Raw genomic sequence first — 17336 nt, 5'->3', positions numbered from 1 at the left:
ATACGAGTGATAGTGTAAATAATGTGTAATAACTACGAACAAAAAATAATGAACGGGTCAAATTATTATGTGACGTGCAGTCATATTCAGGTCCTGACTGCTCAACAACCTTATTTGACACGTGTTATTTGACGTCTGTTTTGACACGCAAAGATACTTCACACTGTAGGGACATGTGGGAAAAAGAGATAAACTGAGAAACAGGCAGACCTGAGGTATTCGTCATTTCTGGTAGAGGGAGGAAGGGGCGTTTTATTTCTACATAATCGTTAGTTATTTTATATTTCTTACCAATTTCATGCGTTCGATATTATTTTTAATAAAGTACGGTAAAATACATATTCGAATAATTCGACCTGCAATTTGATTTATTTCCATAGCTAGTACGACTCGATCGCGCACCCATTGAAATCATGTGGTACGCTCCATAGCTCTCTGTTGCCCCGGAAGAAAGCAGTTCGCTTTACCACTTGGAAAGTGATCAGCTCGCGAGGTTGCAACCGTGAAAGTACATGATCTACTCGCATAAAAGAAACACAACTCTTGGAATCCAAGGTTTGCATAAAATATTCACATACTTTTAATATCCAAAACGGTGTTGTGGATGCACTGACGTAAACCTGTGGCAAATATTTGGCTAGCTACGTTAGCCAACAACGGCTACATATGTTTTCTGACTTGTTGAGAAACTAAGTTTAGCATTCCAGCTAATCGTTTCCATTGTTTTGGTCGAATTCGATTGATCTCTTTACCCAGTGTATTCTAGCTAACCTTAGCTAGACATGCTAGTTAAATACAGCCTTCTCTGCCGGTCCCACGCATTCGACTGTTGGCTTTTGAACGTCATCGTGACAGAAATAACCTGCGAACTGGCTAGCTAAAGTATCTGACTGTTAGCTACCCGCGTTAGTTGGCTAGCTAGCTAATTAGCTTACATTTTTAGTTAACTCGAACTAGCTAGCTATCTTTCTTGACAACAACAAAAAAGCAACGCCCCAGTGTGTGTATTGGCGTAATCTTTATGCAGATAATTCATTTTGTGGTTAAGATGATTAATCACATGTATAGTCCTGATTCAGCCAGAACAACATAACGTTGTTTGCTTCACTAAGTTAGCTAACTTACTAACGTTAGTAGGTAATTGATTGCCAAATAACGTTGATCCAGTAATTTTACATTTGAAACCCTGCATCGTTGGGAAAGGTTCGTAAACATGCATTTCGCTGTAAAGTCTACACCTGTTGTATTTGGCTCATGTGATGAATTACATTTTATTTCGAAAAGCAATGCATGTTGTAAGCTACCTGTCTAGTTAGCCTTTGCAATCGCAGTTAAAAGTTGGCTAGCCGCTAGCTAACATTAGTACTCTGACAATCATCTTTTTTTAAATTGGATTTGATAACAACCGTTATAACGTGCTTTGGCATTGTATTATAGTTAATATTTAGACTATCTAGCTAGTTACCCAGTGCAGTGGGTTTCTGAATGTTTCCCATCGTTCGGCATTACGGTGACGCAGTTATTCTGACCAGTTAGCACCTACAACAATAACTGGGAGATACTCCTGCATGTGTGTCGATGCATATCGTTATTTGTTGTAGTTCTGTGTGCGTTAACTGGGTGACTAACGTTAACTATTAGAATAGCGATCATTGATATGTCTGCTGTCTGTACATTAAAGAATCCGGTAGAAATGTAACTTTAGATAACTAGACTATCAAAGTAACTTGGATGAAATCTGGCCGCTAGCTCTGATTTTACAATATCCAGTTATTTCACGTTTGTTTATCAGCTTCAAACAGAAAGGTCCACAGGTCTCGAGAACCCAAGGGGGGTATACCCATCTACCCAGTGGTGTAGTGGGGGCTATGTGCAGTATACTCACTTTTTTTCAGTGGGCATTGCCCACATCCCCCCCCCCCCCCCCCAGACCTAAAATAAAATAGCCTCCTGATGTGGTTTAAGCGTTGTTGTGGACTTAGACCATTCCATTTTGGCTGGTCAGTTCTCCCTTCCAGTCTCTAGAGCTTTGTTACCCTTTGGATGGTGGACCATTTTTGATACACACAGGAAACGGTTGAGCGTGAAAACCCCAGCAGTGGGGGCAGTGTATACAAACCTGTGCACCTGAAACCTACTAAAATACCCCGTTCAAAGGCACTTAAAATCTTTTGTCTTGCCCATTCACTCTTTGAATGACACATACACAATCCATGTCTCAATTGTCTCAAGGCTTTAAAAAATCTTCTTTAAGCTGTCTCCTCCCCTTCATCTACACTGATTGAAGTGGATTTAACAAGTGACATCAATAAGGGATCATAGCCTGGATTCACTTGGTCAGTCATGGAAAGAGCAGGTGTTCTTACTATTTTGTTCACTCAATGTATTCACATGTCTGCCGCACACAGCCTAGTTTCAGCAAGAGACTGGTTGTCGCATGGAGCATCTCACAAAATGACGACATCAGTAGCTGGTAGGTAGGAAAGACGTTTCAATTCAGGATATCTACTAGTAAATGCTAACTAAGGAAACAATGGGTATGCAAACCAGGTATTGAAAAAGTTTTGTCTGAAGTCCTGGTTGAATCTTTGCCTTGTGCAATTCAGTTATCATGCGCTGTTTGAATGAACATTTCTGAAGCCTTTCCTAAAAAGTCTACCCAATTAAATGTTGACTGCAAAGTACGCCTACCTGGCAGAATGATATCTATGATTTGTATCAATCGGGAGGGCATTCGTTTTGCAAACTCTTACATCGCATGTACTGTACTGTAGGCCTACATTGTATGTGCAGGAACACCGCTAGCCAAATGATCCCTTGCTAGGCGTACAATTGAATTAAAGGGCAACTATACCCTCCAAAATATGATTTGATATTCCCAGACCTCATAAATGGTCTCCTGGTGTGGTTTAAGCATTGTTGTAGACTAGGAACATCCCATTTTTGTTGTTTTTCTATCAAGAATTGTGATTTTGAGAGTGAAACTTTGAGAGGAAAACTCATAGACTATTGGAGAACATTGAATTTTCAGCACAGTGCGCCTTTCCTTTTAGATAATTAGAGTATACCCACTTCTCCAGACACCACTGCAGCTACTGTCTATTGAATGGGCTACAGTCCACATAACTTATGGACCAGATAGCAGCTAGCCAATTATTAACAACACATACATTGGATGAGATCTGTTTGTTTAGACGAGGTAGCTGCTTCGATATACAGCCAACTGGCTAACATTAAACATAGGAGTTATCTGATTTGTGGTTTACGCCTTGTCTGGCGCACACCCCTGAAAACCACGTACACAAGACGAAGCTAGCTTGCCAGTATATTAGCTACTATGTCATCTCACCTCTCCCTCCCGCTCGCACTCTCTCTGTCTGTCTCTGTAGGATAGTACACAGTGTTCGTACTGGCTGAGGAGACAGACCTACAGACGGTATCACAGACACTGGACAGATTTGTAAGTTAACAGACTCATGAGTGAACTATTGGGATAACCCAGTACTGTAGCTAGATAGCTAGTTGAGCCACTGCCAGAGCAGGGGCATTCTGAGAGTTGATTAGCTATGTGATGTGACCATACTGTCTTGTCTTTATGTATGCTTTATAATGTTATGGTACTATGTAGTTTATCACCTCAAGTCTCACTGTAAACTGTGTTTTTATAATAGAATCTTATAGATTTGAATGGACAAGGAGACCAGAAATACATAGGTACTTCTCCTATATACTATCTGTAAATAGTATACTGTTTATGGTATGGCTCTCAGCTCGGTGAGCTGACAGACTCGGTGTGTGTGTGTGTGTGGACCCAGCCCAGCTAGTTAACCCGTGTGGAAACTCCGCGATGCCTGTGAAGAAAAAGAGGAAGTCTTCAGGGTCAGATGACCCGGGACTCAGGAAGTGTAAAATCACCTGGTGAGGAACCCTTCCTCACCCACCACCCGTCACCTCTCCTGCTTCTCACCTTTCCTGCGTCTCACCTCTCCTGCTCCTCACCTCTTCTTCCACCATCCTTCACTATTGGATGTTTGGTCTTTTTCCTCCACACACCCCATTTCATGATTCCCACCCCTTAAAAACCTGCTGTATTTAGAGCTGTAGTGGAACTCTGCCTCACCCAACCGTTCTACTGTAGACCTTCCTTCTCCTCACTCATTCCACCGTATGTGTGTGTGTTGCAGCTGCTGCTTGCTGGCTTTGCTCTGTGCAGTGAGCCTTGCTGCTTGACTGGGGAACTCAACACTCAGCACATATTTGTCCCATTATGCAGCACAGACCTCAGTCAGTCCACAGGAAAGGAAAGAGGGAGGAGTGTGTGTGTGACACTGAATATCCTAAGAACTCCTCTCATGCATGTGTCTGAGTCTGTTTAGTGACCATGTTCTATCCCGTGTGGTGTCGTTTCTGACTGTTCTATCCCGTGTGTTGTAGTTTCTGACTGTGTTCTATCCTGTGTGTTGTAGTTTCTGACTGTTCTATCCCGTGTGTTGTAGTTTCTGACTGTGTTCTATCCCGTGTGTTGTAGTTTCTGACTGTGTTCTATCCCGTGTGTTGTAGTTTCTGACTGTGTTCTATCCCGTGTGTTGTAGTTTCTGACTTTGTTCTATCCTGTGTGTTGTAGTTTCTGACCGTGTTCTATCCTGTGTGTTGTAGTTTCTGACTGTGTTCTATCCCGTGTGTTGTAGTTTCTGACTGTGTTCTATCCTGTGTGTTGTAGTTTCTGACTGTGTTCTATCCTGTGTGTTGTAGTTTCTGACTGTGTGTTGTAGTTTCTGACTGTGTTCTATCCCGTGTGGTGTAGTTTCTGACTGTGTTCTATCCTGTGTGTTGTAGTTTCTGCAGACCTCAGGCTCCAGGCCGGTTGATCAGCCCAGAGGACCAGTTCTCCAATAAGAAATGTCTGGCCTGGTTCTACGAGTACACAGGTACAGTGCCTTCAGAAAGTATCCATGCCTAGTTAAAGGTTAAATAAAAATTCCACATTTTGTTATGTTACAGCCTGAATTCAAAATTGAATAACTATATATTTTTCTCACCCATCTGTATTGAAAATTAAATGTCTCATTTACATAAGTATTAGACAATCACCTTTGGCAGCGATTACAGCTATGAGCAATGTTCTCTCTCCAAGTAGGCTACTGTTGCTATTTGATCATAATGTAGGCCTATCAGAGTGGTCTATCATAGAAAACAATGTAGAAAATACATCCCATAACATGTTTACATGGAAATAGCTGTTCCTTCATTCAGCCTACAGTAGCAGACAATGTGTGGTGTTCAATGTAGGCCTACATTCCATAAAACTTAAATAAAATAAACAACTTTTAAGGATCGACATTAACCTGTTTATCCACTTGTCCTTCAGACAAGGTGACTGAAAATGTTGTGGTGTTTGATGCAAGAAACCACTATTCCCTTACCATTATTACAGATAATCAAACAAATTATCCTACCCTCTGCCTATTTGCTACTTAGCTTATTCAAGCCTGTCTCAAAATACAACACTGCCCCTTTAAAAAAAAAAAAAAGCTCTTTATGCGACTTGCTTTTGAAAGATGTCTAGAAAAGCACAGGTTTTGTGCTCTTACAGGAAGCAACCACTCCCTCACTGCTGACTAGAAATAACTGGGCTAAAACTGACTTACTAAAAAATGTACACATCTGGCTACATGCAGCTCTTGCTTTGATCTCAAAACAAGCGCATCTACTCCCGACCACTTATGCTGTAAACACAGTTCAAAGTGAATGGAACAGCTCCATATATGGCAACGGTCTATTTGCATATAGGGATACTGCAACTCTGATTGGCTATGGCGCACCGGTCTGTGTAGAGTATGGGCCTGAGTCATGCTTGTCAATGCAATAGAATCCTACTCTGTGCTCTACCTACAAGAAAATGTCTTACATAGTTCGTTTTGTTTCAGTATATTGCGTTGATTCGATCACAATTCGCACAGTAGAGGGAAACGTTGAAATAGTTAACTAAAGGGGAACATTTCAATCTCGTGCTTCTCTGCGTGGGGGGAGCTGCGAGTCTTCACGCAGTTTAGAGGGAACGTTGTCTGTGAGTCTTTCTGGTTAAGTCTCTAAAAGTTTTGCACACCTGGATTGTACAGTATTTGCACATTATTTTTTAAATTCTTAAAACTTTGTCAAGTTGGTTGTTAATTATTGCGAGACAGCCATTTTCAAATCTTGCCATAGATTGAGCCAATTTAAGTCAAAACTAACTAGGCCACTCTGGAACATTCAATGTCGTCTTGGTAAGCAGCTCCAGTGTATATTTGGCATTGTGTTTTAGGTTATTGTCCTTCTGAAATGTGCGTTTTTCTCCCAGTGTCAGTTGGAAAGCAAACTGAACCAGATTTTCCTCTAGGCTTTTGCCTGAGCTTAGCTCTATTCTGTTTCTTTTTATAAAAATTAAAAACCCTAGTCCTTGACGATGACAAGCAGTACTACATAGAGCCATGACTACATGGAATTCTATTCCACATCAAATAACTGACGCAAGCAGTAAAATTAGATATTTAAAAAAACACCTTATGGAACAGCAGGGACTGTGAAGCAACACAGACACATGCATACACACACACATGCACATGGATTTACTACTATAGATATGTGGTAGTGGTGGAGTAGGGGCCCCGAGGGCACACATTGTGTTGTGAAATCTGTGAATGTATTGTAATGTTTTTTTAAATTGTATAAACTGCCTTATTTTTCTGGACCCCAGGAAGAGTAGGTGCTGCCTTGGCAGTAACTAATGGGGATCCATAATAAATACAAATACCCATAACATGATGCAGCCACCACCATGCTTACATATATGAAGACTGGTACTCAGTGATGTGTTGTGTTGGATTTGCACCACACATAATGCTTTGTATTCAGGATATAGTTTATTTCTTTGCCAAATTATTTGCAGTTTTACTTTCGTTCCTTATTGCAAACAGGATGCATGTTTTGGAATATTTTTAATTCTGTAAATTGTTCCTTTTTTACTTGTCATTTAGGTTAGTATTGTGGAGTAACTACAATGTTGTTGATTCATCCTCAGTTTTCTCCTATCACAGCCATTAAACTCTGTAACTGTTTTAAAGTCACCCTTGGCCTCATGGTGAAATCCCTGAGCGGTTTCCATTACATTACATTTAAGTCATTTAGCAGACGCTCTTATCGTTTCCTTCCTCTCCGGCAACTGAGTTGGGAAGGACGCCTGTATCTTTGTAGTGACTGGGTGTGTTGATACACCATTTAACGTGTAATTAATAACGTCACCATTCTCAAAAGGGATATTCAATGTCTGTTTTAGTTTAACCCATCTACCAATAGGTGCCCTTCTTTGTGAGGCATTGGAAAACGTCCTTGGTCTTTGTGGTTGAATCTGTTTTAAATTTAGTGCTCGACTGTGGGACTTTACAGGTAATTATATGTGTAAGGTACAGAGATGAGGTGGTCATTCAAAAGTAATGTTAAACACTATTATTGCACAAAGAGTGAGTCCATGCAACCTATTGTGTGACTTATTAAGGATATTTGTACTCTTGAACTTTATTTAGGCTTGCCATAACAAATGGGTTGAATACTAATTGACTCGAGACATTTCAGCTTTTTATTCATTTGTAAAAATGTCTACACATAATTCCACTTTGACATTATGGGATATTGTGTGTAGGCCAGTGACACATCTCAATTTAATCGATTTTAAATTCAGTCTGTAACACGACAAAATGTGGGGGGAAAGTCAAGGGGTGTGAATACTTTCTGAAGGCACTGTATGTCATGATGATCATAGATAGAAAAATAAGATGGCCTATTAACTTGGCTACACACTCAGAACTCTTTTTAAATTGCAAGGAACTCTGAAGCTGATTATTGGTCACTAAGTATTGAGTCATTTATACCATTTTGTGTGTGTTTTTGTACCTGCTTCCTGTGTACCAGGTCCAGATGAGGTGTTGGGTCCAGAGGGGATGGAGAAGTTCTGTGAAGACATTGGAGTGGAACCAGAAAACGTTAGTCTTCCTCGTCTTTTCTCTTCATCCATCCATCGTTGATAAGTATGATGTATGTTCTCTCCCTCCCCGCTCTCCATCTTTCTCTTTTTCAGATAATTATGTTAGTTATAGCCTGGAAACTAGAAGCTCCAAATATGGGATTTTTCACTAAGGAGGAGTGGCTTAAGGGAATGACTTTACTACAGTGAGTAACCTTGATTTACCACATCGCATGTCTATGTTCCTGATGCTTCTCACTCTATAGGTGTGACTGGGAAACCGTGTGTGTTAGTGACACTACACCCCCTTATAGGTGTGACTGGGAGACCGTGTGTGTTAGTGACACTACACCCCCTTATAGGTGTGACTGGGAAACCGTGTGTGTTAGTGACACTACACCCCCTTATAGGTGTGACTGGGAAACCGTGTGTGTTAGTGACACTACACCCCCTTATAGGTGTGACTGGGAAACCGTGTGTGTTAGTGACACTACACCCCCTTATAGGTGTGACTGGGAAACTGTGTGTGTTAGTGACACTACACCCCCTTATAGGTGTGACTGGGAAACCGTGTGTTAGTGACACTACACCCCCTTATTGGTGTGACTGGGAAACCGTGTGTGTTAGTGACACTACACCCCCTTATAGGTGTGACTGGGAAACTGTGTGTGTTAGTGACACCCCCCCTATAGGTGTGACTGGGAAACCGTGTGTGTTAGTGACACTACACCCCCCTATAGGTGTGACTGGGAAACCGTGTGTGTTAGTGACACTACACCCCCCTATAGGTGTGACTGGGAAACCGTGTGTGTTAGTGACACTACACCCCCCTATAGGTGTGACTGGGAAACCGTGTGTGTTAGTGACACCCCCCCCTATAGGTGTGACTGGGAAACCGTGTGTGTTAGTGACCCCCCCTATAGGTGTGACTGGGAAACCGTGTGTGTTAGTGACACTACACCCCCTATAGGTGTGACTGGGAAACCGTGTGTGTTAGTGACCCCCCTATAGGTGTGACTGGGAAACCATGTGTGTTAGTGACCCCCTATAGGTGTGACTGGGAAACCGTGTGTGTTAGTGACCCCCTATAGGTGTGACTGGGAAACCGTGTGTGTTAGTGACCTCCCCTATAGGTGTGACTGGGAAACCATGTGTGTTAGTGACCCTCCCCCCTATAGGTGTGACTGGGAAACCATGTGTGTTAGTGACCCTCCCCCCTATAGGTGTGACTGGGAAACCATGTGTGTTAGTGACCCTCCCCTATAGGTGTGACTGGGAAACCATGTGTGTTAGTGACCCCCCCCTTCCCCTATAGGTGTGACTGGGAAACCGTGTGTGTTAGTGACCCTCCCCCCTATAGGTGTGACTGGGAAACCATGTGTGTTAGTGAACCCCCTTCCCTATAGGTGTGACTGGGAAACCATGTGTGTCAGTGACCCTCCCCTATAGGTGTGACTGGGAAACCATGTGTGTTAGTGACCCCCCTATAGGTGTGACTGGGAAACCATGTGTGTTAGTGACCCCCCTATAGGTGTGACTGGGAAACCATGTGTGTTAGTGACCCCCCCTATAGGTGTGACTGGGAAACCGTGTGTGTTAGTGACCCCCACCCCCCCCACCCCTATAGGTGTGACTGGGAAACCGTGTGTGTTAGTGACCCCCTATAGGTGTGACTGAGAAACCGTGTGTGTTAGTGACCCCCTATAGGTGTGACTGGGAAACCATGTGTGTTAGTGACCCCCCTATAGGTGTGACTGGGAAACCGTGTGTGTTAGTGACCCCCCTATAGGTGTGACTGGGAAACCATGTGTGTTAGTGACCCCCCTAATAGGTGTGACTGGGAAACCGTGTGTGTTAGTGACACTACACCCCCTATAGTTGTGACTGGGAAACCGTGTGTGTTAGTGACACTACACCCCCTATAGTTGTGACTGGGAAACCGTGTGTGTTAGTGACACTACACCCCCTATAGTTGTGACTGGGAAACCATGTGTGTTAGTGACACTACACCCCCTATAGGTGTGACTGGGAAACCATGTGTGTTAGTGACACTACACCCCCCCCCTATAGGTGTGACTGGGAAACCGTGTGTGTTAGTGACACTACACCCCCCTATAGGTGTGACTGGGAAACCGTGTGTGTTAGTGACACTACACCCCCCTCCCTATAGGTATGACTGGGAAACCATGTGTGTTAGTGACACTACACCCCTCTATAGGTGTGACTGGGAAACCGTGTGTGTTAGTGACACTACACCCCCCTCCCCCCTATAGGTGTGACTGGGAAACCGTGTGTGTTAGTGACACTATACCCCCCTATAGGTGTGACTGGGAAACCGTGTGTGTTAGTGACACTACACCCCCCTCCCTATAGGTGTGACTGGGAAACCGTGTGTGTTAGTGACACTACACCCCACTATAGGTGTGACTGGGAAACCGTGTGTGTTAGTGACACTACACCCCACTATAGGTGTGACTGGGAAACCGTGTGTGTTAGTGACACTACACCCCCTATAGTTGTGACTGGGAAACCGTGTGTGTTAGTGACACTACACCCCTCTATAGGTGTGACTGGGAAACCGTGTGTGTTAGTGACACTACACCCCTCTGTAGGTGTGACTGGGAAACCGTGTGTGTTAGTGACACTACACCCCTCTATAGGTGTGACTGGGAAACCGTGTGTGTTAGTGACACTACACCCCTCTATAGGTGTGACTGGGAAACTGTGTGTGTTAGTGACACTACACCCCCCTATAGTTGTGACTGGGAAACCGTGTGTGTTAGTGACACTACACCCCTCTATAGGTGTGACTGGGAAACCGTGTGTGTTAGTGACACTACACCCCCTTATAGGTGTGACTGGGAAACTGTGTGTGTTAGTGACACCCCCCCTATAGGTGTGACTGGGAAACCGTGTGTGTTAGTGACACTACACCCCCCTATAGGTGTGACTGGGAAACCGTGTGTGTTAGTGACACTACACCCCCTTATAGGTGTGACTGGGAAACCGTGTGTGTTAGTGACACTACACCCCCCTATAGGTGTGACTGGGAAACCGTGTGTGTTAGTGACACTACACCCCCCTATAGGTGTGACTGGGAAACCGTGTGTGTTAGTGACACCCCTATAGGTGTGACTGGGAAACCGTGTGTGTTAGTGACCCCCTATAGGTGTGACTGGGAAACCGTGTGTGTTAGTGACACTACACCCCTATAGGTGTGACTGGGAAACCGTGTGTGTTAGTGACCCCCCTATAGGTGTGACTGGGAAACCATGTGTGTTAGTGACCCCCTATAGGTGTGACTGGGAAACCGTGTGTGTTAGTGACCCCCTATAGGTGTGACTGGGAAACCGTGTGTGTTAGTGACCTCCCCTATAGGTGTGACTGGGAAACCATGTGTGTTAGTGACCCTCCCCTATAGGTGTGACTGGGAAACCATGTGTGTTAGTGACCCTCCCCCCTATAGGTGTGACTGGGAAACCATGTGTGTTAGTGACCCTCCCCCCTATAGGTGTGACTGGGAAACCATGTGTGTTAGTGAACCCCCTTCCCCTATAGGTGTGACTGGGAAACCATGTGTGTCAGTGACCCTCCCCTATAGGTGTGACTGGGAAACCATGTGTGTTAGTGACCCCCCTATAGGTGTGACTGGGAAACCATGTGTGTTAGTGACCCCCCCTATAGGTGTGACTGGGAAACCATGTGTGTTAGTGACCCCCTATAGGTGTGACTGGGAAACCATGTGTGTTAGTGACCCCCCTATAGGTGTGACTGGGAAACCGTGTGTGTTAGTGACCCCCACCCCCCACCCCTATAGGTGTGACTGGGAAACCGTGTGTGTTAGTGACCCCCCTATAGGTGTGACTGAGAAACCGTGTGTGTTAGTGACCCCCTATAGGTGTGACTGGGAAACCATGTGTGTTAGTGACCCCCTATAGGTGTGACTGGGAAACCGTGTGTGTTAGTGACCCCCTATAGGTGTGACTGGGAAACCATGTGTGTTAGTGACCCCCCTAATAGGTGTGACTGGGAAACCGTGTGTGTTAGTGACACTACACCCCCCTATAGTTGTGACTGGGAAACCGTGTGTGTTAGTGACACTACACCCCCCTATAGTTGTGACTGGGAAACCGTGTGTGTTAGTGACACTACACCCCCCTATAGTTGTGACTGGGAAACCGTGTGTTTTAGTGACACTACACCCCCCTATAGTTGTGACTGGGAAACCATGTGTGTTAGTGACACTACACCCCCCTCCCCCCTATAGGTGTGACTGGGAAACCGTGTGTGTTAGTGACACTACACCCCCCTATAGGTGTGACTGGGAAACCGTGTGTGTTAGTGACACTACACCCCCCTCCCTATAGGTATGACTGGGAAACCATGTGTGTTAGTGACACTACACCCCTCTATAGGTGTGACTGGGAAACCGTGTGTGTTAGTGACACTACACCCCCCTCCCCCCTATAGGTGTGACTGGGAAACCGTGTGTGTTAGTGACACTATACCCCCCTATAGGTGTGACTGGGAAACCGTGTGTGTTAGTGACACTACACCCCCCTCCCTATAGGTGTGACTGGGAAACCGTGTGTGTTAGTGACACTACACCCCACTATAGGTGTGACTGGGAAACCGTGTGTGTTAGTGACACTACACCCCCTATAGTTGTGACTGGGAAACCGTGTGTGTTAGTGACACTACACCCCTCTATAGGTGTGACTGGGAAACCGTGTGTGTTAGTGACACTACACCCCACTATAGGTGTGACTGGGAAACCGTGTGTGTTAGTGACACTACACCCCCTATAGTTGTGACTGGGAAACCGTGTGTGTTAGTGACACTACACCCCTCTATAGGTGTGACTGGGAAACCGTGTGTGTTAGTGACACTACACCCCTCTATAGGTGTGACTGGGAAACCGTGTGTGTTAGTGACACTACACCCCTCTATAGGTGTGACTGGGAAACCGTGTGTGTTAGTGACACTACACCCCTCTATAGGTGTGACTGGGAAACTGTGTGTGTTAGTGACACTACACCCCCCTATAGTTGTGACTGGGAAACCGTGTGTGTTAGTGACACTACACCCCTCTATAGGTGTGACTGGGAAACCGTGTGTGTTAGTGACACTACACCCCCCTCCCCCCTATAGGTGTGACTGGGAAACCGTGTGTGTTAGTGACACTACACCCCCCTCCCCCCTATAGGTGTGACTGGGAAACCATGTGTGTTAGTGACACTACACCCCCCTCCCCCCTATAGGTGTGACTGGGAAACCATGTGTGTTAGTGACACTACACCCCCCTCCCCCCTATAGGTGTGACTGGAAAACCATGTGTGTTAGTGACACTAAACCCCTCTCCCCCCTATAGGTGTGACTGGGAAACCGTGTGTGTTAGTGACACTACACCCCCCTATAGGTGTGACTGGGAAACCGTGTGTGTTAGTGACACTACACCCCCTATAGGTGTGACTGGGAAACCGTGTGTGTTAGTGACACTACACCCCCCTATAGGTGTGACTGGGAAACCGTGTGTGTTAGTGACACTACACCCCACTATAGGTGTGACTGGGAAACCGTGTGTGTTAGTGACACTACACCCCCCTATAGGTGTGACTGGGAAACCGTGTGTGTTAGTGACCCCCCCTATAGGTGTGACTGGGAAACCGTGTGTGTTAGTGACCCCCCCTATAGGTGTGACTGGGAAACCATGTTTGTTTGTGACCCCCTATAGGTGTGACTGGGAAACCATGTTTGTTTGTGACCCCCCCCTATAGGTGTGACTGGGAAACCATGTTTGTTTGTGACCCACCCCCCCTATAGGTGTGACTGCATAGAGAGGTTACAGGGGAAACTGGACTACCTTCGCAATCATCTCAACGACACGATCATCTTTAAAAACATCTACAGATACGCCTTTGACTTTGCCAGGGTGAGTCCTCGTTCACTGGTTCACAGTCAGGCAATGGTTTGACCTCCTAAGAAGAGATAGAGGGTCTGGATGCATTTGGAAAGTATTCAGACCCCTTTTCCCACATTTTGTTACGTTACAGCCTTATTTTTAAATGGATTAAATCGTCCCCCCCCTCTCATCAATATACACACAATACCCTATAAAGACCAAGAAAAAAAATGGATTTTTAGAAATGTTTGCAAAATGTATAATTTTTTTTTTTTTTTTAATGGAATCACATTTACATAAGTACTTTGATGGTCCTGAGCGCTCTAGAGCAGGTTTTCATCAAGGATCTCTGTACTTTGCCCCATTCATCTTTCCCTCGATCCTGACTAGTCTCCCAGTCCCTGCTGATGGGAAAACATCCCCATAGCATGATGCTGCCACCACCATGCTTCACCGTAGGGATGGTGCCAGGTTTCCTCCAGACGTGACGCTTGGCATTCAGGCCAAAGAGTAAATTCTTGGTTTCATCAGACCAGAAAATCTTGTTTATCATGGTCTGAGAGTCCTTTAGGTGCCCTTTGGAAAACTCCAAGTGGGCTGTTATGTTCCTTTACTGAGGAGTGTCTTCCCTCTGGCCAATACCATAAAGGCCTAATTGGTGGAGTGCTGGTTGTCCTTCTGGTAAGGTTCTCCCATCTCCACAGAGGAACTCTGGAACTATGTCAGAGTGACCATCGGGTTCTTGGTCACCTACCTACCCTGTCCAGGGGGCTGGCAATGGCAGCAGTCATGATGGTGTTGCAGACAGCTCTAGGAAGAGTCTTGGTGGTTCCTAACTTCTTCCATTTAATAATGATTGAGGCCACTGTGCTCTTGGGGAACTTCAACCCTGCAGACATTTTTTGGTACCCTTCCCCAGATCTGTGCCTCGACACAATCCTGTCTCGGAGCTCTACGGACAATTCCTTCGACCTCATGGCTTGGTTTTTGCTCTCTTGTAGAGCCTTTCCTAATCATGTCCAATCAATTGAATTTACCACAGGTGGACTCCATCAAGTTGTAAAAACATCTCAAGGATGATAAATGGAAACAGGATGCACCTGAGCTCAATTTCAAATCTCATAGCAAAGGGCTGAATACTTATTACGTAAGGTATCTGTTTTTAATTTTTAATACATTTGCAAAAAAATCAAAAGCCTGTTTTCCCTTTGTCATGGGGTGTGTGTAGATTTATGAGGAAAAAATGTAATTTAATCAAAAGGCTGTAACATAACAAAAGGTCTGAATGCATACATTACCTCTTCCTCTTTATCATCTCTCTTACCCCTCCCCCTGACTCTCTGTTCTCTCCCCTTCTCCTCCCTCCCCCAGGATAAGGACCAGAGGAGTCTGGACATGGACACAGCTAAGTCCATGCTAGGGTTGCTACTGGGGAGAACATGGCCACTCTTCCCTGTCTTCAACCAGTTTCTGGAGGTAACACACACCCTATGCTGAACACAAATGTGTTGTCCCTGCTCCTCTATTGTCTCTTCCTCTATTTTCTCTCCTCCCCTGCAGCAGTCCAAGTACAAGGTGATGAATAAGGACCAGTGGTATAACGTCTTAGAGTTCAGTCGTACAGTCAGCACAGACCTCAGTAACTATGACGAGGATGGAGCCTGTGAGTACGTACACACACACTAAAGCATACAAAAACACACGAAAAAACACACACACACACACACAGTCCGTCTAACACCACTCTCTCTCTCTCGCTCTCTCTCTGCAGGGCCGGTGTTATTGGATGAGTTTGTGGAGTGGCAGAAAGCTCGGCTGGCAGCGTTATAGCTGAGGATACACTCGCCAAACCGCAGAAGAGGAGAAAGAGAGAAGCTCACATGAAGATGTTCTCCCTCCGTTTGAAATATACAGAAACGGCACACACACTATAGAGAGATGGCACACACACACCTTCCATGGACTGTGCACACACACACCCATACGGTGTCACGGCGTGCAGATACACTTCCAGTGACGGCCTCTGCTTAGTGGGCCAAATAGTGAAGTCCTCTCTCTCTGAAGATAGTTTGTCAGTGTTAATTTAAGCAAGTTCAACAAGGAGAAAACAAACAAAAAAACGAAACGAAAGGGGGAACTATTTTTCATATATATTGCATCTGTGGCCACAGTTCTCTAGCCATTGTTGTGAAGCTCGACTGGGGAATTTTTCGGTTTCCTTGAACATTTTTTCCCTTCATTTTTGAGTCTTACCTTGTTTATAGTATGTTTTCAGAACAAGAATAAAGAATGGAATTCAACCAAATATACTGGGCTGTGATTGGTACGACCAAATGCATCTTGTTTACCATACACTTGCTTGATGCTCATTGGGTCTGGTGGATCAACAAGTCCAACATGGCCTTCGTTAAAGATCCAACGCAGACGTTTTTATATCCATATAAAATATTTTCGTGTTAACAATTAAATACCTTAATGTGATTGTTTTAAATTAAAATACTCAAAAAGAAACAGAACTTAGCAAATACCAATTTCTCAGGCAAGAATTTTGCTAGGTCTGTCTGGAAGTGGTCTGAGTGGGGAGAAGAGAACTATGTTATTGGCAGAAAGGTTTGGAACTCTTTCTTATTGGTCTATTAACAAATTTACTGCCTCGTGATGTCACCAGACAGGCCAAAACTCCATCCCACCAAAACAGGTGGTCTTTTCGAACAGTTCTTGCACTAAAAGTACATGATCAGAATTTTTACAGTATTACTCCAGCCTCAGTATGGAAATATACACAGGGTAGAAAGCATTAAGAAAACTGTCCTAATATTGAGTTGCAGCCCCCTTTGCCCTCAGAACAGTCTCAATTTGTCGTCGGGCATGGACTCTACAAGGTGTTGAAAGCATTCCAAAGGGATTGCTGGCTCATGTTGACTCCAATGTTTCCCACAGTTGTGTCAAGTTGGCTGGATGCCCTTTGGGAGGTGGACCCATTCTTGATGCACACGGGAAACTGTTGAGCTTGGAAAAACCCAGCAGTGTTAGTTCTTGACAATTAAACTGGTGCGCCTGGCACCTACTACCATATTTTGTCTTGCCCATTCACCCTCTGAATAGCACACATACACAATCCATGTCTCAAGGCTTAAAAATCCTTCTTTAACCTGTCTTCTCCCCTTCATCTACACTGATTTGAAGTGAATTTAACAAGTGACATCAATAAGGGAACATAGCTTTCACCTGGTCAATGTTTTGTACACTCAGTGTCTATAGAACACAGGGAAATCATGTTTTTTTTTTTAACTGCCCTGGGCCTTTAACCCAATAGAAAGAACACGAAAAAGTCCCGAGCCAATAGCCATCGGCTTTATATTTAATCAATCACTTCCCTCTGAACACTTCCTCACATATTGTGTACCTCTAATTTGGAGCCCTGTCTTGCAGTCG

At 44.6% G+C, this 17336-nt stretch overlaps 1 protein-coding gene and 1 long non-coding RNA gene across 8 annotated transcripts; both read left to right on the top strand.

Annotated features, from left to right (window-relative positions):
- The first annotated feature begins 254 nt into the window (after positions 1-254).
- Positions 255-16206, top strand: LOC115136845 (DCN1-like protein 5). 5 transcript variants are annotated; one of them, XM_029672682.2, is made up of 11 exons: positions 256-555; positions 3390-3460; positions 3672-3714; positions 3816-3918; positions 4837-4928; positions 7948-8018; positions 8114-8205; positions 13823-13931; positions 15273-15377; positions 15462-15564; positions 15673-16206. In XM_029672682.2, exons 4-11 carry the CDS (start codon positions 3848-3850, stop codon positions 15729-15731), a joined length of 702 nt encoding a protein of 233 aa, XP_029528542.1. In that variant the 5' UTR covers positions 256-555; positions 3390-3460; positions 3672-3714; positions 3816-3847; the 3' UTR covers positions 15732-16206. The 5 variants fall into 5 exon arrangements, with proteins under 5 accessions (XP_029528545.1, XP_029528542.1, XP_029528543.1 ...); XM_029672685.2 differs by lacking the exon at positions 4837-4928 and having other exon boundaries at positions 255-555; XM_029672683.2 differs by lacking the exon at positions 3672-3714 and having other exon boundaries at positions 15462-15568.
- LOC135573973 (uncharacterized) lies at positions 11997-13816 on the top strand. 3 transcript variants are annotated; one of them, XR_010465060.1, is made up of 3 exons: positions 11997-12314; positions 12570-13418; positions 13466-13816. It is a non-coding gene; the product is annotated as an uncharacterized LOC135573973 (long non-coding RNA). The 3 variants fall into 3 exon arrangements; XR_010465061.1 differs by having other exon boundaries at positions 11997-12414; XR_010465059.1 differs by having other exon boundaries at positions 11997-13418; positions 13466-13513; positions 13562-13816.
- Positions 16207-17336: the final 1130 nt, after the last annotated feature.

The sequence above is a fragment of the Oncorhynchus nerka genome, linkage group LG11, assembly GCF_034236695.1.
Source record: "Oncorhynchus nerka isolate Pitt River linkage group LG11, Oner_Uvic_2.0, whole genome shotgun sequence".
NCBI classification, from domain to species: domain Eukaryota; kingdom Metazoa; phylum Chordata; class Actinopteri; order Salmoniformes; family Salmonidae; genus Oncorhynchus; species Oncorhynchus nerka.
This window is presented reverse-complemented; position numbering and strand designations above follow the sequence as displayed.